Source organism: Enoplosus armatus, chromosome 9 (genome assembly GCF_043641665.1).
Source record: "Enoplosus armatus isolate fEnoArm2 chromosome 9, fEnoArm2.hap1, whole genome shotgun sequence".
NCBI classification, from domain to species: domain Eukaryota; kingdom Metazoa; phylum Chordata; class Actinopteri; order Centrarchiformes; family Enoplosidae; genus Enoplosus; species Enoplosus armatus.
The window spans coordinates 13,730,537-13,752,912 of NC_092188.1; the positions used below are offsets into that span (position 1 = coordinate 13,730,537).

General features: G+C 41.2%; 1 protein-coding gene across 1 annotated transcript in view; it reads left to right on the forward strand.

Moving 5' to 3' along the window:
* fhod3b (formin homology 2 domain containing 3b) overlaps positions 1 to 22,376 on the forward strand; it is an 84,268-nt gene that overhangs the window by 27,918 nt on the left and 33,974 nt on the right. Inside the window, exon 4 of the mRNA XM_070912009.1 lies at positions 22,235 to 22,302. Within this exon, the coding sequence (XP_070768110.1) occupies positions 22,235 to 22,302 (68 nt within the window). The remainder of the gene's footprint in view (positions 1 to 22,234; positions 22,303 to 22,376) is intronic.

The window sequence follows — 22,376 nt, forward strand, 5'->3', positions numbered from 1 at the left end:
ACATAGCTGGCTGTGCATTCACTTTGGAACCACATGAAAGTACCCTGTATAATTAAGTAAACCACAGTATGATGTGTAATACGCTGTATACTATGTTTAACTCTATGTGTCTGGTATCAGTTTCTACCCCAGGCACTACATACCTGAATATTTTATTGTGGTCTGAACTTAATCGTATTATTTATCGGTATTATCATATATTGCCTTACCGTAAATTTAAGATATTACATAACTTTTCATTTCATAGGCAAAAATCTGTATCGAAACCCAGCTTTCTCTGCAACATATATCAAGTAACACATGCTCAGACACCTGATATACCCCTCCTGCTCTCCATTCACAAATGGGGATAGGAACAAATGTTTTTAAAGTGACTACAACAAGTTTACAATTTATCATGTAGTCAAAAAAAAATACTGAAATGCCAATTACAAATCAGCTGAGCTCAAAGTGAGGCCCGATTACTCAATTTGAACAAAACCTCAAACCTATTCAATTTAGTTCACTTTGTGCTTAGCTTATTTACTTATACTGTATTTTTAATTTGAGTAATTAGAAGAATATAAAAATACCCCTAAATCTATTTGCAGAACTGCCCTCCAATGCAGCAAGGTTTCCTCTTTTCCTGGAGGAATTATTTGAAATACTAGACGTAGGCAATTAAATGTGACTATTATTCTCATCATCACCAGACCAAGCACTCTGTGTCACTTGATCTGCTTGCGTGACTAAAATATCCCATCAGCTGTGCTCATGATACAGTAGATATTCTCAGTTAGATAAAGAGTGGTAATGAAAGAGTGACCTGAATATTAACAGAGGGGCTTTGTCATTTGCCTTTTTAGAGAGGAGCTGAGCATCAGCAGAGGAAAATTGTTTAGAGACTCCGCCACATGCCATGTGCCGCATATGTCTAAGGCAATATTTTTACCTCATGGTTTTACATGTGCTTGTGTTTATATTTAGCGTAACCCCCTCTGTTTTGACTGCTCAGCTGGTGACTCATTAAGAGTGTTTGCAACGGTGCTAATTTATTTTTTGATCTAACCCACATATATTCTGGGTGTAGACAGGTCTCACTTTCCTCTCACATACATAAAGCATGCCCTAGCTGTATCAGCGCTCTCCAACTGATTACTTTGGTAGCATGCTCTATCTTTAGAGAGTAATTCAACCAATAATAGGTCATGGAGAGGTGCGCAATCCCATGTATAACATATTAAACTTTTATACAAATGGAGGAGGTGTGATATCATGGAATAATAGCTTATTGATCCATAGTGTAGGACCTCATATTACTGCTTAAAGTGAAAAATCTCACTTTTCTGTCATTTTTAGTATTATGTAACATAGCATCTGTCCTCCACTCTTACATTTGCCAAAGTGTAGCACAAAGTTGCTTACATTGCTCTTCATGCCATGAGTGAGCTAGTGTTTTCTCAGTGCCTGGATGTGCTACGCTACTGTAGTCCACCACCCGTTAAACTGTGACATGAGGGGAAATCAGGTTGATGGCTTTACAGGATGTGCGAGGAATTTCGGTCATTCTCAGCAAAGCTCAGAAAAAGAGGAAAGTGTGGAAAAGCAGTTTAGACCTGTCTTTAATTTTTGAACTCCTGATTTTATTTCACTCATTTGTTCTGTTCAAAGAGTCTGTCCAGATGAGGTTTGCGTGCTATTCAATAATAAAGTGGAGGAAAACACTTGTTTTTCTCTACACTGGAATGTTTTGATTGTTTTCTACATTGATACCACAGAGAGAGAACAAACAACCCTGCTAATCGATTACCTAAGAAGGACTGGAGCCATTCTAATATCTTCAATTCTCCAAGGAATGCTGTAATACAAGTACTGAGCTGTGTATATGAGGAGATTTGACCGTGAAGGTGTTGGAATTCACCCTGGTGTTCGTGAGACCACTCTTGAATTTTTTTAGCTGTGTGTATGGAGGCTTTGCCATCTCTTAACATACTGAGGGAGCAATGCATCAAAAGGTACACCTGGTCCTGTAAAAATGCTTCATATTTCTTGGCGGTTACACTTCAATACAGAGCTTACATCAGACTTAATGCCTGGCATGAGATGGCAGTGCAGCTGTAAATATCATCTTTGCAAAGTTGATGACATGTTTTGTTTGGAAATTGCACATTTTAGACCATACTGTTTAGCAACTATACTATTAAATGTTCATCGATACCTCTCTGACTGAGCCTGCTTACATGTTTGACTCATGACGCCAGTATTTTTCTTAGAAGTTTCGTCTTGCCACATTAAATCATTTGGGATGTTTGGTGACTGATGTTAATTGCATTTTTGGACACACTTCACTGGTGCTTGGTTAAGTATCCTTTTAAAACTCACATATTGAAGTGGTGATTGTCCAGCCTCTTGCTCACACACACTGGTAATTGGCATTCAACATGTGATTACCCTTTGTAGCTACCTTTACAGCTGTAATTTAGTTACTTCAAAGGGAACATCCTTTCCATGTTGTGATTCAGGTTTGTATACCCCCATTATCAGGTCATCACCTTGACTACAACAAAAACACAAGGTAAGTGAACATGTCGTCTCCAAGGAATGATGTAGTTCACCTCTGGGTCAGCAGGTAACATTAATTTGACCTGTATTTGTAGCTCTGCAGTGACGGGAAACCCCTTTAAAATCTAGTCAGTGGTGCATGAGGTTTTGTTTGTGATGGACAGATGTGGATGTGAACAAATTAACAGACGGAAAGTAATTCTCTTACCCTTGCATTTCACTTTAGGGACAAAACAATGCAACAAACACAAAAAATATGGGTCAGCAGAATCAGATGATTATGTCCCATGGCTCACAGTATTATAAGAGACCTTTATCCTGCTTTAGTCATATGAACTAATACAGCTGTTTGGAAAAGTTAGTGGTGTCCAGAGGGGAGATGATGGGACACAAACTCCACACCCAGCAGTGCTGCTTAAAAGCATATTTCAAACATCTAACCGCTTAAACACTTAAAATCACATGAGTTAGGACAATATGAGGTGACTGGTTATCTGGTGTCAGGAGATAACAATTTGAAAAGCAAACAAATAACTGCTAGCAAGCAAATCGGAGTGGCAAACAAGTCCGCAGCTCTGTAGCGAAGAACTATGTGGTACAAAGGCCGGTTTTGGCAACCAGTACAGCCTCCAACAATTGCATTCACACAAAGTGAATTCACATGTCCGTTTGCTTAGCTCCCTGGGAGTTTATTGCTGTTGTTTGGGGTTTTGAACATGTCAGTAAGATGTAATGAATATGATGTTAGTATTTTTTTTGTACTCATTTTATTGTTTGTTTGTTATACTGTTGTGGTCACAAATTGCTAGGGTGGACATATTTGGTACATTTCCATGCAGTGAAGAATACATGAGGCTGTCATTTTCTCTTGATCTCTGTTGGATATTCTTATAATCTGTATAATCTTGTCAAACAAATATATAACGATTACATTCATATTTTCCCTGTCATTGTCAAATTTTCTGGTGTTTTGCCGTACTGGGCATTCACATCAATGTGACTGGACTGCTTAACTCTCTCCCATTTTAGTTCATATAATGGTGACAGGATATCTATTTGTTGTTTTTTGGGTTGTGGTGCAGTGGCTCAGTGGTTAGGTTGCATTCACATCAAGTTGAATGGAGGGTATGGATGAAAAGAGTCCAGTGGTTATATTATAAAAGTGTTCACCTAATCAAACAACCCAAGATGGTGATTTCCATCCATTACAGTGTGCCGTACTTAGCTAGGGTTGTATGGTAAGGGGAGTTGGTCACTGTACATTTGGGTTTAGATCCCTGAACAATGGACTTTGGCTGATATGAGGTATCAATGTTAATATGCTTGTTTCCCAGTTGTTATTACCACTTGGATGTTGACATCCTAAAATGAGAACATGGCATCAACAGAGTGAATCCCAACCAAGTCTGGCCGGTGCCTTTCTCTGTAGACTTTGCATGTTCTCCTTTTTTTTGCGTGGGGTTTCCTCTTGGAGCAGATATATGGGTCAGATGAATGGGAAACTCTAAACTACTCACAGGTGTGAACGTGGGTGTAGCTTTATTTGTCTGTCTGTGTTAGTGATCGACTAGCCACCTTTCCAGGGTGTTTCACTGCTTCTTATACAGTGCATTCTGGGAATACGCCCCAGCCCACAGATATAAAAAAAATGGATGGATAATGTCTTATACACTCTGCTTTTAGATTAAATATAATAAACATAATGTTAGATACAATAAATTTACAATATTACTGTCACAATAGAGCAGCAACTATACAGTCAATGAAAGGTTTGCAGATGTGTCCCCCAGTATCAGTAAACAGAGGAGAAGGAGGCAGGCAAACGAAGAGTTTATGGTCCAGGGATCAGACATTCACCTGTATCAGCTCTCTGCTTGGCAGTTTGGATAAACAGTAGAGGACTCAGTCTGACCTCACTGTCAAACAGACTGACATGGATCACCTCAAACTCCAGTGAGAACTTCCAGCTTACTCTGTCGCCACCACAAGTGCACCTCACTCCCTCTTATGTTTTCAGAGTTATATCTTTTTTGTCTTTCTCTACTCAAATAGCGATGTTATAATATGTTTTTTCAAATTTTACAACTAAATAATACTATACAGCAGCATGGACAACTGTGAAATGATTATTTTCTCCTACCTGCTGTATAGGTTTGCATTCATATTTATGTTACATAGACAAGACCAAGGAGCAACAGACTAGTTAAAACAAAAATCTCACCATAGATGTGCTAATTACAGTTGAGGGTTTGTTGGCTGGTGTGACAGAGTGGGCCACAGCGGCCCTGTGAACCAGGCCTGCAGCTGTCACACACATCACACACAGGCAGACTTCACTTTTCTCCTCCTCACTCCCCACTGATGTGGCCCAGTCAGCCCAGAGACAAATGGGCCCAGACGTGGAAGACATTAAGACTAGCTAAAAACAACATGCTAAGTACAGACTTGCTCTCCCGCAATGCAAACACAAAGTGTTCACTCTGCTGCAATTATACACATTTTGACATGGACAGCAGGGGAGACAGTTTTCTTTATATTTATGTAAACGCTTGTTTCAGGGAAAGTCTAAGATGTAGAGACATTTTGTGGCTTCAAGTAGCTGTGTTAACATTAGGATGAAAGAGTAAAAAAACAAATTATCCAGGTCAAGGGTTAACCATGTAGACCATGTAGTTACCATATAGTAGGGTATTCAATGGATAGTATGTTAGAAATAAAGTTTTAATACAGTGCATGGTCTACAGTCTTCTTGTTGACATGGAAAGAGGGGACACGTGCAAGCCAGAGTGAGTCGCTCAGATTCAAACCCAGCAGTCTGAGGAATGCTCCTGATCCTCCTCCAGTTTCAGATCAGATTTTAAGTTGGTGACCTTTGTAAATACAGCTATTCTTAACACCTGAATTGTTTCTAAATCAGAGGTTGACGTGATGTTGCACTTGCACCAGGAGGCTGCAGAGCACATTGTGCCAGCGTTAGATTAGATTATCTGGCAAAAAGTAAAACTGCACAACTACAATCCTGACAGTCTCTGGATTTATCATTTGGTGAGATTTCTCCTGGGGAAATGCCCTGGCTGTCTCAAACAAAGCTATTTCAATCAATCCTTTAAAGTGTTGAGAATACGATGTGGGGAGCCAAGAGCTCGCTGACATGATTTGTAACAAATGACTTACTGTTGCACTGGGTTAGAGGGGGGCTTCCCCCTGTGGATCCTCAAACATAGTGTATTTTCTTAAAGGAGACAATTAGCTCTTGATGAGGGAGCCCGGCTCCAGGAGCTGTTGATATCAGGAAGTCAAAGGTCACTTTTTGAAGCGGAAAAGCCAGTGGCATGGACCTGCTCCTCCAGTGGGAAAACATTACCAGCTTTTTTCTTATCTATGTGCTGAGCTTATTTGAATTGGTACCAGATGCTTATAGGTTGTTAATTGTTAATATATTGGAGACACATTCAGTTCATAGTTCAAAGCAAAAAGATCATTTTGACCTTTGTTCATTCATAAATCTTATTTTTTATATTGGACAGTGGGCTTTTTTCTTCCCAAATATGCAAAGAATAAGTCATAATCCAAATATTACTTACTTTTTTGTCATTGGACTAAATGTCATAACACATTTCAGATTCAATGCAAGTCTATTGGATTATAGTACAGTAGTTCAGTAAGTGGTGGCTTCTGGTTAAGAGTATTGACTTTTATGAGGGCTTGAGACGGCAATTAGTTGTTAATCAGTGAATGTTTATCATTCATAGTTTATATGTCCTTCGTCTCTTAAAGTAAAAGTCTGTAACATTTTCATGGGGCCGCTGTGGCTCAGGAGGTAGAGCGGGTTGTCCACTGATCACAGGGTTGGTGGTTCTGTCCACATGTCGAAGAGTCTTTGGGCAAGACACTGAACCCCAGAGTGCTCCCGATGGTTCGCCAGCACCTTGCATTTTAGATCGCTGCCATCGGTGTGAGAGTGTGCGTGAATAGGTGAATGAGTGGCAGAAACCTTGTAAAGGGCTTTGGATAAAAACGATATATATAAATGTAGCCATTTACCAAAATGTTTTTTGTAAACGGCATGGCTCTAGGGATGAAACCTTAGTGTATTTATTTGCTAAATTTCATGTTCTACACATGATATACGAAAGGTTTCCCCACTTCATAATGCACAGGAGTTATTACATTTTACAACTTTGCCAGCAGCAAAAACACTTTGTGTTGAACAGCAGAAGAAACTGCATAGTTAACATGACCAACAAAGGTCAGACAAAGAAAAGACCAGGAGCTTGCTGCAGAAATCCAAACAAAGATGCTGCAACCCTGCATGGCTACACTGTTTGATTACAAACTGATCTCTGGGAGCAAACGCCACAGAAATGTCTGCCTACTGCCAAAGATGTCATCAGCTTAGAAGAAATACTACCTTACAGATCACAGCTTTAACTACGGCAGACACTGAGATCTGAAAATTTTTATCATGCTAAAATTATTAATATTTTGATGCTTTCATTTTGAAATGAGCTAGTCTATAACTTGTGTAAACTGGTTGTAATGTGGTGTATTATAGTACAGTCATCAAACCTTCTGTCTGTCCAATCATGGAAAATTTAGAAAACGATAAAAAAACGATAGAAAAGAAAAAATGTAATCCTCCCCACCCCATGATCAAACATATCAACAACAGTCCACTTGAAGGGGACCGAATGAAATAGCACAGCCATTACCCTGACATTGTAAACAAACATGTCTGTTTCCCCCTCTGGATGCCATTAGGAATTTTTCAATGTTTGTTTTAGTCATTGAGCAAAATGTGTTCTTTCTTCCTCTTCATACTTCAGTATGCAAATCATAGTGTTCATTTACAAGCCACCATTGTTCTCAGTCCAAACACAGCTTGTGTTTGTAAGTCTGTAATTGTGTGGTATATTCTGCTCTGCTTATCTAACCTCCCCTCTTTCTAATCATGTAATATTTAGAATATATAGAGGTTATGTTGTCCACGTTAAATCCACGGCTTTTACAGAGAGTGCAAAGGCCGCTTTGAGGCCTTTATGGAATCCAGCTGGCTTGGTCCAGCATTTCTAAAGTTCCACGTTTATCTGAACCAGATCAGATTTTTAGAGAACATGAACACATTTGTAAAGATTAAACACTGAGATCATAAAGTTGTTTTCATTCCAGCATCTATTGTACCTGCTCATACTAGTCTTACATGGTGAGAGGGGGGTTACTGGAATCTGCAATAAAACTCGTTTTAAATCTCCTGAACGGTGAAATTTGATCTAAATCAGTGAAATTACACCATCCATTAAGCCTTTGATATAGCAGATGGTAAATGTGACCCCAATGCTGCACACACACGCACACACACAATCCCATCCTGACTCTGCCTATGGTAAAGTACTTTAACTCTCAAACACTCCTCAGCAGGTGTGGCAACATTTCCTTCGCTCTATAATGACCAACTCCTGTTCATCGTTGTCACAAAATACCACCCTCTGAATGTGGGCCAAACCTATTTTCAGGATTATTATATCTAACAGAAGTTCTGTAAAAATAAAAAATATAGATCTGTATTCCTCCAGTACATGACACTTCCAGACTTGGACACATTTAGGCTTGCTAAACTACAGTTAGCTTTGGTCCAACTACACACAAAGTAGCTGGATGAAATGTTTTTCTTTTTAAAAAGCATGCAGTGTCAAATGCATTCACTTACACACGTCTAACTGCACTATGAAATACAGTATAAAGCATAGATGTGTTAATGAGAGCACCTTTTTTTGTCAAGTTTTTCCTGTCTTCTGCAGCAGCTCTCAGGAGCTTTATGCTGTGATTGAGCCTAACCACTACCAGGTGTGCTTGAAAAAGTTTTGGTGAAACTGGCACAGGGTCAAGACAGGGTGGAAGTTGGAGGGGTGCGAAAGAGGGGTGAGTACCAGAGGAATATGGAGTTGCTTAATGTGAAAACATCAAATGGCCTGAATCTGGTGCCAGAGTTTTAGGCTAAGGTGTCTGAACTTGTTACAGTGTGATCATGCAGGGCTGGTGCCAGTTGAAATCTTGTCTCACGCAGACCCACAAACCCCCCCAAACTCAGAATTATTTCATTTTTCTTTGCCTTTTTTAGGAGGTGAAGGTAGATGAACAAGTGTATATGTGGGTTGTGTGAAGTCGTAAATATTATTTTCAAGATTCGGCTCTCAAATCTGGCTGATTTTACGGGTAGGCCATGGTCAATCCAGATGAAAGACAAATGAGGTGAGTGGTAAGATTTACAATCCATCATGGTCTCTGTACAACAAGCCCAGTGGGGCAAAGAAAAAAAATCCTTTCTCCCAACTATGAAATCGTCTGTTTTGAAAGGCATCAAGACTACACCCTGCAGTGCACCCACAGACTCATGCAAACCATACTGCAAAGACATGTGTGGTCATGCACCGTGTAAGAGAGTCCAAACCAGGCAGCTTTTTTTAGTTATCTGAGCCAAGTTATCTTTTGTTAAACAATTGTTTTTCAGTGAATTTGTTCTAGGAATAGCCGTCACTATATGTACATCACAATGCAGCCAATTTGGGGGAAATAGGAGGGTTTCACAGTATTTCAAACTGTATCTTAAACCTAATTGGCAACAAAATCCACCTGTTGAATTTTGTTACCCAAGTTGTGACAATAAACTTTGTTTTCATAGTAAATACAGCAGTACATTTCCAACAGTTAACCTTACTGGAAATTCTAATAAATAATAAATTAAAGCTAGATATTGTATTCAACTTAAAGTTAAGAAAAATAAAGGTCAAAAATACATGTAAAATGCAGTCTGTCTGCCAACATATATATGCAGATGCCAATATTAGCCAGTCAACATTTTGGGCTCTACTTTTTTTAGTTGAAATACCAACACCACAATGTCATTACATTGACCAAAGTTTTGCAAGAGCTTTTTTTTCCACATTTATGTCTCCATAGTAGATCCAGCCATGCGTTAATCTCACCCCCTGCTGCGCTGAGAGCAAGGTCCTTCTCTCTTTTTCTTTTCACTGCCTTTATTACACCGGCCTCCCGTCTTGTTGGGATAGTTAAACCTGTTAACTCTACTTCTCATGCAAACACAGTAAAGCTTGGAAAGAAATACCTCTAGAGACCTCTAGGGGTTAGGACGATAAAGGCATCCACTTTGCACAGATCAGTCATGAACAATAACCAAGGTATAAGTTGCTGATACTTTAAAAGGTAAAATAAATCTCATTTACTATTTCTGTTGAGGTTTTATTGAATAATTTCTCTTTCATTTTATTTACTGTTCAGTCCAATGTCAATACATGTAAGGACAGTCAGGAATGTCTTACCTCTAGAGACAAAATACAGTAATAAGATAATAAGCGGTGTACATCAGAGTATGTCAGTAGTGCAAGCAAGTTTGTTTTAGCCATTAGTGTTGGAATATGATCTAGCGTGTCATTAGTTGGGAAATAAGAGAGTGGCCAAGATAAACCAGTCATTCTGTATCTTGTCATGTTATGACAATGTCAGAGTCATGCATTTAGTAGCAGATTACATGAATCTGGAATTAGTCTTTGAATAACTCTCCCACTGATGGGAGCAGCAAGAGGTGCCACTTATCCACCCCTTCCCTTTCCTACAAAAGAAATGTCATGTAGACTCTCTTATACCATGGCATGTGGTTCATTTGTAAATAATGTGAGAGTGTTGGGCGGGGCACACCTCTTGTCATCCTCATACCACAAATATCTTTTCATTACTTCAAGGTATGTTTTGTTGACATTGTTTTTTTGATAGCTTTGGATCACAATCTTGGCTACATCTCTTCCTTTTTTCCACTGCATGCTCTGTGATATGATGGCTGGCTTTGGCTAAATAAGGTAAGAGAACACTTTACATTCTTTCTTGCCAAAAGACGGCTGATCCCCTCTGAAGTGCTGTGAGCCAAAACGCCCTTTTATCCTATCAGAAATTGAGGGTGCTTTTGGTCTGCCAGCCAATCCCTCTCCGCCTTGACACTGTCATGCTATAGGGATGCATGACTGGCTCCTAATGGTGGTTTTCAAAAATCTCTTAGTGTGATTTATATTGCTAGGGCATGTTTGCTGTAAGCCAGGTATGTCTCTCTTCAAAGTAGGCAGCAGTTGCTGGTAAATCAGAGCTTCTCCCATCTCACTTTTCATTAAGGCAGTATTTTTCCCCTTTGATTTATATTGTACTGTTCTTTTTCAGTTCAAGTTTTCCCTTTATAACCAGGAGAAATGAGATTTGCTAGTTTTTGAAAATGTGTCCTTAATATTGTGTGACTCAAAGATAAGTTGATTTAGGAAACCCATGCTTTTAAGGACATTTACTTTGGACTGTTTTTCATCAGCATAACTGCAAACTTAACCAGACAATGCAGGCCTTGGTTAAATTAGCTCAATTAGGATTATGCATGGTAGGAAGGCCTTGGTTTCCTCCGCACTTTTTGCAGTGGATACCTTCTCACGTGACAGATGAGTGATGAGGAAGAGGCCCAGCATTTTGCTGCAAAATGTAGACAAGGAGCCTTCTGCAATATCCTGGCCCATCTCTTGTTGATTTTCCCTGGGTAACATGAGATGACACTCATATCTGTCAAAGGGGTATTATTGCATTTTATCTCAAATTTGTGGAGTTGCCCTGTATCTCCTTTCATCATGATATGGATTCATCTCTGCTGTGTGTGTGTGTGTGTGTGTGTGTGTGTGTGTGTGTCAGAGTTTGATGGATGTGAGCTGCAGTTACCTTTCCTCTCCGAGACAGGCCCGATGTGGTACAGTGATCCTGTTATACCATATTTATTCAGACCAGTCCAAATATGTCAGGGGTGCTATGAGGCCCAGTGACACTGGAGAAAAATGACAGTTGCCCCCCCCCCCACAACAACGTGACAGGGAGAATGACATGCTTGAATTTTTGAGATATCGCTAAATTCTTCTTAGCACTGTACAACAAATAGAAACCAGCCTTGTGTTCTCTCTGATTTGATAACTTTAAAGTGCCGCTGATGGCATTAGTGATTCGTATTGAGGTGTTGAAATGTACTGTAGAAAACTGCTATAGAAATCACTTTTTCATGCCAGGATTTGAAGTGCATGTTGAGCAACAGTGCTTGTCTAATATCCACCATCAGTTTGTACAAGTCAGTCAGCAAAAAGGAGTTCAATCTAGGCCAACAAGGAAAAAAACTGGGGAAAAAAGATATTTTTATTATGCCAATAGGCGGTCGTTTACTGTACTCATTTGTCTTGCCAAGCAAATATTAAATCCTTATCTGCCAGCGCTAATATGAGTGAGAAATTGCTGATATGATCCATGAGGAATAAAACAGCGAACACATCAGTCATTTGGCATTGTTAAGTAGGATTCTGAAGAGAAAGCAGTCAGTCGTGTTGATTGTGAATTTGTTCCAGTTGGGCAAACAGGTTGGCCTCAGAGGACAAAACAGGTCTTTCACTCCTTTGATTGTCTGCGCCAAGCATGGATTATATTCATTACAATGACACCTCAGAATAATCCAAACAAAACACCCCCCCAACAACAGAGATAATTAACAATTCAGGATGAAACTGTCTCCTTTGATCCATAAGTCTTTTAAACTGTTTGGATTGGACTGTAATTGCATTCTTTATATTTACAATGTCATATCTAGGTCTACCACAAGCACGAATACCATGCCTCTCTAATTACAGTATGCTTTTCATATAAGTCCATTTTATCTTGCCTCTTTGGTTGTCAATAATAGTGCTGACTTGACCCTTCCCCGGGCTCTGCCACCTGTCAGCAGTCAGATCATACTTCACACCCAGCTTGGCATAGCAGAGCCGGTGCCAAGGTGCAACAATTTGACATGACAGGGCGCTCATGCGAGACCAGTATAGTCATGGTAAGTGATGTTTATGATCACAGATCACTGCCCCATTTTATCTCCACCGATACCTTTTAAAGTTGGACAGCGTTTTGATAAAGCTCATCCTTGTTCGTCCTCCTTGGATTCATTAGAAATCATTTCACTATGAAGACTTTGTAGGCCAGATCCAAAAGGGAAAGATTACACACACTACAAAAACAACTCATGCGCTAGCTTGCTTGATGATTGTACTGTAGGTAACGTCTGTGCCAGTCTGATTGTGGATCTGGATCAAAGATAATGGCATAAACTTCACACAGCCGAGAAATGAGTCGTGTTTGAAGATATGTATGTGGGAGAAAGAGAGCTTGGTCTTTTTGTTGTTTCTGTCTTCATAACTTTGTGAGGATTGTCTATACTTGTACGATCCTGTGCTTCATTTTCAGAGTTTTCCTCATACATACTTTCATTCTGGAAGACTTGGAGCCCTGCTCTTACAGCTTTCTAGTCCACACTGCATTTTCATCAGTAGCCAGTTAAGTAAACTTCCATGTGCTTTCAAATGCAGCAAATACTGCCTGTTCCCTTTGTAAGATATGCCTAGTGCAACACATTATATCTCCTGTCAGGCATTTATATATTGCTTTTTGTCACTGTTCTGTGCAAACCATGTGTCTCCAAAAGGCACATTTTACATAGGCGAGGATAAACAGCCTCGTTTTCAGCTTTGTGACAATGTGCAATGGGTTTTTAGATGGTGTATTTAACGTAAGAGGTAGGAGAAGGAGAGTTATTTGAAAAATCCCCAAATTTGGAGATACATGGTTTTCAGTGAACAGTGACACTTTGTAACTTCAGATCAGATTCTTCTCTCTTCCCAGTCAAATGTGTTTTTAAGTGTCCGTCTGTCTCTGACTGGTGGAAGTAATTACCTTGGGTCATTATGGGTTGGGAGCAACACTGATGACAGGGGGCTGCTCTTATTAGGCTGGATGTCAGGTTAACTAGATTGTGTCTTTACTTAAGCCCCTGACAGACAGGTGCCAAAGGTCCTCCTCTTCCTCGCTGGGAAGACAAGAGGAAACACATTTTGCCCTGGCAGAAAGAAAAAGGAATTGGCGGGAGACCGCAATGGTTCCCACTTATGCACAAACCAGGTGTTTTGACAGAAAGACTGCGAGATGGGAGATCTTTTTCCCATCTCTTTTCCATTAAGTGCAGTTACAGTGTGGCCAGTATGGAAATTAGATGGTGTACTGTCACAGATGTGTGTGCTTCTACATCGGTCAGCTTCCTATTCCTAGAGCAGAGTCTGAAATAGATGTGGTCTCAGCACAACTGTGTTTATTGGACAGAGTTTGCACTGGTGCGTTTCCCCACGTGTCAGGTTGTTAAGAATAGGAGGGAGCAGAGTCAGTCAGAGGCAGAGAGACAGCCAAGAGGAGTGAGAGAGGAAGAGGGGAATGAGGCAGGTTAGGGGAGAGTCACTGAGGTCATTGTTGAGAATATTTTCCAACCCAGCTTTAGGAAGAAAAAAACACTGTTCTCATTTAATTGCACTACATGAAATGAAATGTTTTTGATTTTAAGGACCATAAAGTCTAAATTGAGAAAAGCACTTGGCTCTGTGGAACTTTTTGGATAAAAAGATAAAAATCCCCAAATAAAAAAAAGGAGTACAGCATATGTGCCTACATGTGATAGTAGGGGAATGTATGAGTGAGATTTAAAAATCTTTCTCTTTAAGCATCTGGTCCTGCATCTATATGCACATGGCTGGTTTTTACTGCAGTAAGAAAAGCTGCTTGGCCGAAGCAGCTGCCGAGCAACACATGGGGAACGGCCTCGACCCAGCCGCCGTCCAACTATGTATACAGAGAGATTAGAGGAGCATTCGCCTACAGAGTCACAGAAATAATACTAATGACCAGCTCCACCTCTGTCAGCAGTCACTATAACTTTATGGTGACTTGCTTTAACTGTGTCATAGCTTTGTCACCACCCCCCAACCAGACCCACTGCAATTGTTGATCCCCTAGTTTATATCTGTGTCAGGCTTTTGTCCGGTCTACTGAATGGGTACATGCCTTTACTCGGCTCTCCGCTCCACTACCTATTTGTGTCAGCGGTGGCGAGTGTGGGGAAACCCTGCTGAGGTGGCGAAAGGGGGGCAGTGGGCTACAAAAAAACAGAGGGAAGAAAAGGGGGGTGTTTACTGGGGGGGATGTAGTAAGGGTCACCCCACCTGGTAGCTAAGGAATGACTCATTAGACAGGCAGGCACTAATGAAAGATTTGTCTGTCCTCACATTGGCCTTGCTGTCATGTCTCTGTCCTCGTCTGGAATTCTGCAGATTCCACCCTCGCTTTCCTCTGCTGTTTCTATTTGACAGCGTCAGATAGCATCTTGATGGCTGGTTAACGTACAGTTTATTGAAGAGACTTACCAGGAGATAATTAGCCTGCGATGCCCTTTAAATGCTCTGCAGAGCCTCTCAAGAATAATGAAAAGGTGTATGAGGCTATACAGTTTCCAACTGTATAGCCTCATACACCGCAAACGACTTCAACTACTCTAAGCTAAAAGACAAATGCCACTGCTGCCTTCCAGAAGAATTATTGTGACTGACAAAAACGTAAACTTTCACTGAAAGTCTTATGTAAACGCATCAATAAACACAACAATCCAATTTCCCCATTTCCAAAATGGGACAATGAGTGCCGTTGAGCTCTGCTGGCCAGGTTTTGTGTTTATTGGGACTAAGCTGTGGTATGCCTTGGTATCAAATGTCTCTGCCAGGATAGAGTGTCGCAGCCCAGACACCTGATCTCCTCACTGCTTCCCGTGAGATTTTATACACCTCGCTCTCCCCATGATGTGCAGAGGAAGTCCAGGTACAACATCCGTGAAGGAAATCGAATCAAAATGAGTTAGCGGGGGTTTATTTGCATGTTCCTTACACTGTCAGTAACGTGCCCGTACATATTTTACGTGAAAGCTCCTCGTATAGCAATTATCTATGTTAATGATAGCAAAACACACACACAAAGGCAGCACACATGTGACCTATGTTAACTCTATTCTCATCACTAGATTAAGCCCAGATTTATTAGTTTTTTTTTTTGATGATTTTGATCTTGTCCCATGCCTTGGCTGTGTGTCTGCTGAGAGACTTTTACGCCCTGTGGGTCCATCCAGGCCTCCCTGTGAGGCCTGCCCCAATGACAGAGGCTTCTTTCGTCTGTGTGGCCCGACTCGGTTTTCTCTAATCTAAACCATCATCTCCATATGTCTTCCATCACAGCTTCCAAAGCATTTGAATAAACTCCAGGCAACAGGAACAAATTAATTAATGTCTATTCCTCTGCGCTCTTTGTAAACTGCTGTTGTGAGTGTGTGCATATTCTGGCATGTGTGCAGTTCATGTTCATGTACAACCACACACACATTGTCCATATAATTGTCTTGATCCACTTTTCAGTTGCACTCCCAAGCCCAAACGCATTGAAAGTGATCTCATTCTTACCTGCATTCCCGCTTAATGATTTCCACCTGAGTGCTATAATCTACTTTTATTGACCCATCATTCACCTTATGTTTTCGTTCAGGGAGAAAGGGATAAAAAGAGCAGAAGAAACCTCAGTCCACAAAGTAGCATGTTACAAGCCAATGCACATGTTGGGAGGTCTTCCACCTTAACTACTTGTGTTTTCTCTTCATAAATTTTGGAACAGGAGGCTTCCCTTACAGAGTGAGAAAGGAGAAAAGGAAAAAAAATGAGAAGGAAGCACTGTTGTTGTGCTGCTGTGTTTCGTGACTGTGGAGGGCCATTACGCATACTGTAAACTCAATGGTTTCTCATGAAAATACCAGGGGACAAAAATGAAAGATGGGTCCCTTTATCCTTACACATGGCCGGCAGTGATGTGGCTATGCTGGCTCACACAAGACTGTGGTCCCCCAGATGGCTACAGTTTGCCTGAGCTCAGTCTGACCGCCGTCACCTCTCACAGAGTCTGTGGCCTTTGCTGACCAGTGGAACGGACTGGACTCTCTGAGACAGGGCTAAATGCAGACATGGGCAGGGCACTGGCTTGGGACTGAAGTCCAGTCTCTTAAGGTCCAGCTTTGACCAGACCAGAACTTTGCAGCACAAGCTGACCTTTATTCCTGCAAGGCTGCACAAAAATGCAATACATTTACGGCCATTTGATTAATGTAGATTGTAGCTTATTAATTGGCTGCCTTTCCCAGATTCTCCCATGTGAACTGATACTTTTCAAACTTTTTGATCTGCCTTAAGGGTAATCACTGACCAAAGCAGCTCCGTGCTATACGTGGAGTCTGGGCTGCGAAGCAGTTAAGGCAAACTACTTGAGTTGCATTGCTACACTGACACATGACAAATGCTATTTACTTCAACAGTCGTGCAGTGTACCCTTGGCTATAAGGCAATCTGTTTAAGCTGACAGTTCTTTCCCCACTCTTGTCCTCTGTCGATGCTTCTGCTGCTTGCAAACACCGCTGCAGCACTGCCGCTGCTCATGTAGGTTTTATAAGCCCCACATCCAACCCAGAATCCACCTGTAGGCTCTAAAGTTTTCTCCAGGGAGGAAAGTTAATCATCATCACTCCCCATTCTTCTCTGAGCCGAGCTTGTGGGAGTGACGGGGTGAGAGAAAAGGGGGTTATCTCTGGTGTCATGACCGAAATAAAGCTTAGGCTCTGAGCAGGTCAAATGTTGGGATATTATACCACATGTTAGCTTTTCTCTCCACTGCCTCCTCCAGACAAACAACTCAAACGCTCAATGTTTTGTTTTTTTAACTTATATTAGCTTGCTAGTTGCAACAGTAATAGCAACACAGCACACACAGGGTTGGCCAAGTGGGTTATGACAGCAAAGAGAGACCAGAGTCAAATATAAAGTAATATAATGCCTGTTCTACATGTAATTATTATTCAGCTTTTCTTTTGCTGAATAAGCCTGTTTGCAGATGTTCAGTGGTCTCATACTGTACTGTATTCTCCTCAACCTTTGCTTCTCCACATCCCACATGAAAGCTGTTGATTTGATGGTGCATTGTCAGACTGTGTTTATATACAATCACCAATACAATGCTAGGCATCCTCCTCTTCGGCTTCTCATCTGACAGCTCCACTCCTGAAAGCAAACACAGTTTAATTTACAGCAGTGTGTGCTGGGTTGTCCTGCCCAGTGGGGTCTTTGTGGGTTTCCTGGCAGCGCTTTGGATGTGGTTTATGTGTTCCGCCTGCTGCGCAAGGCATGAGCAGTTGGTAGTTATCCTTTTCATTTTATGACACTTTCTGGAAATAAAAGCATGCAAATAGACGAGTAACTGAGCATGTTAGATGTGCCCGCTTACAGAAAATGAGCGAGGTTAATGGCTTTATTGGCAAACAAGTGTTGATAATTTGTTAGCTGTCCAGCATGGAGTGGCGGGGACTGGTTCTGGGTTGAGATTGGCATGCGGAGATAAATAAAAAGTGACCCATGACTTCACAGGAAACAGAATTACTGGAATGTGCTGGCACTGACGCAGAGGATCAGAAGGTGTCTGAAGCAGCACAAGACAGATTTGCCTCTAAAAGTTGTCTTCTCAGCAGCAGCACAACCATCCATGAAGTCCTGGCCTTTCTGAATGTATCAGGCCCCACAGCAGGGTTTTTTTTTTCACTCTTCTACGCCGGGTAGTTGAGCACATTCCTGATGATTATAGAAATTCCGCTTCTACTTTTTATGATTGTTATAATTATGAGAGCATTACATCCCTGTAGCTATTCCAGCTGAGAAAACGTGACTGTGTATTGCAATTTAAGAGCAGAAAACAGCTGCTCACTATGGCACATCAATATGAGGCATGAAAAAAACTACTTTCACTCTGTTTAGTCATTCCACTGTCAGGTTCTTGTCAGTAAAAGCCTAAGGGGAAAGTAAATATGACAGGAAAAAACAAGCTGCTTGTCCTCAGTTGCACTCATTCATTGTTTTAATTTTAAAGGTGTCTTGTTTTACGGTATGAAAAGTAATTTGCAACGTGGTTCGATAGCTCAAACGCCAACTGACATTAAAAAGGTATATCATATTAATCTTAAGGTCAGGCCGTGGATAGCTTCGTGGCTGCTGCAATTTGATTGTATTCGTATTGTAGCTGTATTATGGCTCAACTCCAGTAAGAATTGAAAGATGCATCGCAAGTGCCCAGAATGTTTTGCAGTGCCCAAACTATGTGTTACCCATCATTCAGGTGGTGTCAGGTGAGTATGACTATAAGCGTTGGGGTTCACAAACATTTCCTCTGAATAAATGAGTGTGTAGTTTCTTTTTATATATAGGGAAATGCAGAAAGCCTATACTTTTGGGTGCATATCTGTGCCAAATGGTATGGAACTAATCTCCACTGAGCTATTTCTCATTAGAGATGGGCCTCTGGGAGGGGCATCGGTGCGTGGACTGCGGACGTGGACCGTTAGGATCTGTCTGTTCCTGCAGATGGGCTTCATTTAGTGTTGAGCAGGAATAACTTTCTGACCAAACTACAGGGCTAAGTAGAGGAGCACAAGCCTTTTGTGCGAATGGCAGTGGAGCTCTGCATGGAAGAATTTCTCTGCCATGCTGTTGCTGATGGACACACACACACAGACACACACACACACACACACAAATGAAACATGCTCCTGGGATTTATCCAAACCCAGTGGCAGCCCAGGTGCTGATGCATCACTGCCATAGTGCTGTGCTGTGATCCGGGCAGAATCGTCACTGGTTGTTCAGCAGTGCTGGGTGTAATTTATCTGTTGACTGATTAACACTCAATGTCCGTGAGGAAGTGCAGTTAAGACTTTGAGAAGAAAAAGAGCACAGTGATTCAAGACTTGGGTTGAAGTAGGACCACAAATCAAGTTAGTTTTTTATGGTGAAGGTGTGATGAGTAACCCAGAGCCTCTCCCTCTGTCTTCCGCTCCAGTGATCAGAGAGCATGTCTGTTTGGAGATCCTTAATCTAAACTCTGAGTCATCTTCCTGAGGCATGGGGCAATGGATGTGGCCTTACCTTGACCTGCAGGGGAGGGTGAAGCAGTTAAAAAGCTTTGGCTCCTTTTTACATGATGCAGAATCAACCACAGACTTACTTCGCCCATGGCAGAATCATGGTAATAGGCTTCAGTTTGTGCCAGCTGCATGAAGCTCAGACTAGATACATGAATATTTCTCAAATATATAAAAATGTGATTTATTTTATAAACATTGAAAATGACAGAACAAAGAAATCCCACTTCTGCATAAAAGCAGAAAGCACTAGAAGCATAAAAGTGTGTGGTGTTTTTTTACAGCTATAAAACTGAATGTAATAATTCATTATTATTATTATTATTTAGTTATACATCTCTTTTGTCAATAGAGTTACAAAGTGCTTTACCACAGTGATGATGACGGTGATGGAAATTGAAACAGAAGTTTAAAAAAGGAGTAAATAAAGGAAAAGAAAGAAACAACTACAAAAATGTGTCAGTTTTAAAAGGAGATTTAAAAGATGATGCTGACTTGGCAACCCTGAGATGCTCAGGGAGTTCCACATCTGGGGGGCCCGACCCGAAAAGGCCCAGTCACAGTTCCTTCCTGTTATTTAGAAAGACACAAATCACCAACATCGCACAGCTTCCCCTCTTAATACCTCTGGAGATTTATTCCTTGTGGATGTTGTTGCCAGTGACTGGCCGGGACGCTTCCGTAAAAGACCAACACTCATCTAGTAAACGAGTCTGAGCCATGTACGGCACTGAACGCACAAAACATTTGAAGCTCCGCTCCACTCATACCAAATACCAGTCCAGTCATAAATTAGAAACAAGGCATCTTCTAAAATAAGGAACTCTGCTGGAACTGGATTGTGAGGTGTTTGATTTCAGTGTGCAACCTCATCAAATGGGAGCCTTTTAACCACATATAGCCCCGTCCCAGCCTGTCTCTGATGTCTCATCTGTCTGAAGTAGAGTTGATTACACCAATAATATGAAGTGTGAGTAACAGTACTGTGGACAACCTTACCCTGACGTGTCCTGGAACATGGCAGCATGTTTTAACCCAGGAATGTGATACAGAAATTTAAACCAAAGCTGGACTCATATTTGACATTATTAAGATGGATTGAAAGGCCATTGAGAGATATTGAATTATTTATCGAGTTTTTTAACAACTACCTTGTTGACATGTTCTCTCCGAAATTGTTTTGTCCTTTTCACAGAGGGGTTGGATTTCGTGATATTGGATGATAGTTGTCTCACTGGGCCTCCAATAAGGAAGTTTTATGTGTGTTGTGAAAATGTTGTGTGTCACTGGAAAGGCACCCAAAGACACCAGACCACGAGTACTCACTCTGTCTGGTCCGGTGTCTGCAAGTAGCCTGAGTGTATGCACACACACCCTGTCTCTGTGTGTGTGTGTGTCTCTCTCTCTCTCTCTCTCTCTCTCTCTCTCTCTCTCTCTCTCTCTCTCTCTCTCTCTCTCTCTCTCTCTCTCTCTCTCTCTCTCTCTCTGTTCATCAGCTGAAGGGACAATAATGAATAGAGGCTGTTGCTCTAAATCCCAGGCGTATGCGCTCATCAGTGTATGTTTCTCACACTTTTGAATAGAATTAGTGGCAGCTGTTTGTAAAGACGGGGAGCTCATGGGCACAACTCATTTGTGTGTATGTGTATGTGTGTTCATGTGTATGAGGGGTGTAAGAAGGCTACATATGTTGCATCTGCTTATTTTCTTCTCTAAACTGCGTGTTTGGGTATTCAAGTTCTAACTAAAACACACAACTGACAGACACATTGCAAAGTGCTTTATGTAAGGTGTGTGTGTGTGTGTGTGAGAGAGAGAGAGAGAGAGAGAGAAACAAACTGTCCCACTGTGTTCATGCCTGTTTGTGTACATGCCAGTCTCCTGTCAGATCTTTGCTGACTAAGACAGATCGTCATGCCTTCAAGCTAGAAAGGACCTTTCAAAGACAGAGAAGCCATTTTGCATCCCAATAAAAAGCAACGGGTGAATAAAAAGAGAATGCTGAGAGAGAGGCAGAAAGTGAGAGTAATAGACTGTACTGCACTGGACTGGCCTGTACTTTATGTTGCTGTATCTGCAGCAGTCAGGTTCTGCTGAGTCAGAGAGAGTTCACTCAGCAGCAATGACTGAGCTACAAGGTTTGTGCTCAATGCTGCCACTCCCTGGCAGACTGCATGCAGGGTGAAGGATTGTCAAAGTAGTTGCAGGAAATGTTCGCCTCCATCACAAGCATCTGTCATCCGTCACATGTCTCCTTCAGTGCTCTGTGGTGTTTCCATAGCTGATTAACGGGTGTATTGTTTCTCAGCCATTGTGGTGGCGATTGGCTTAAGTTTCTGCCTTGACTTTGTGTTATGGTAAGCTACAGATATGGCTTTGTCAGCAGGAAACATCCACTGTTCACTAACTCCCCACAGATGTGCTCTGATTTGCTCCTACTGTTCTTTTGCTCTCACTACTCCTCTTGCAGGATATTTTTCACACACAGCTATTCGGGATAATTGCTGGCAATGATATGTGTGCATGACGTAGACACAAGGAAGTGATTTTGAAGGAGACATTTGTAGTCCATCATGAAAACATCATGTGTGATGCAAGCGTTACAGTAAAACACTAGTAGATAGGTACTTTATTTTTCAAGAGAAGTCTCTCGTCCATTTGTTTTATTCACTTTTTATATGACAACAGCATAGAAAGATACCACATGTGAGACTGTCAGCTGATTTTTCCACTCTCTCCTTTTCTCTCTCCACACAGAAAAACTGTACAACTCAACTGGACGGGAGCTACGAAGAGCCCTCTTTTCCCTCAAGCAGATTTTTCAGGTAATTCTTTCTCTCTTTTAGCTTTTGCTAGACCCTTAAGAATATATCTTTTTTTAAATCTCTGGCTCACAAAA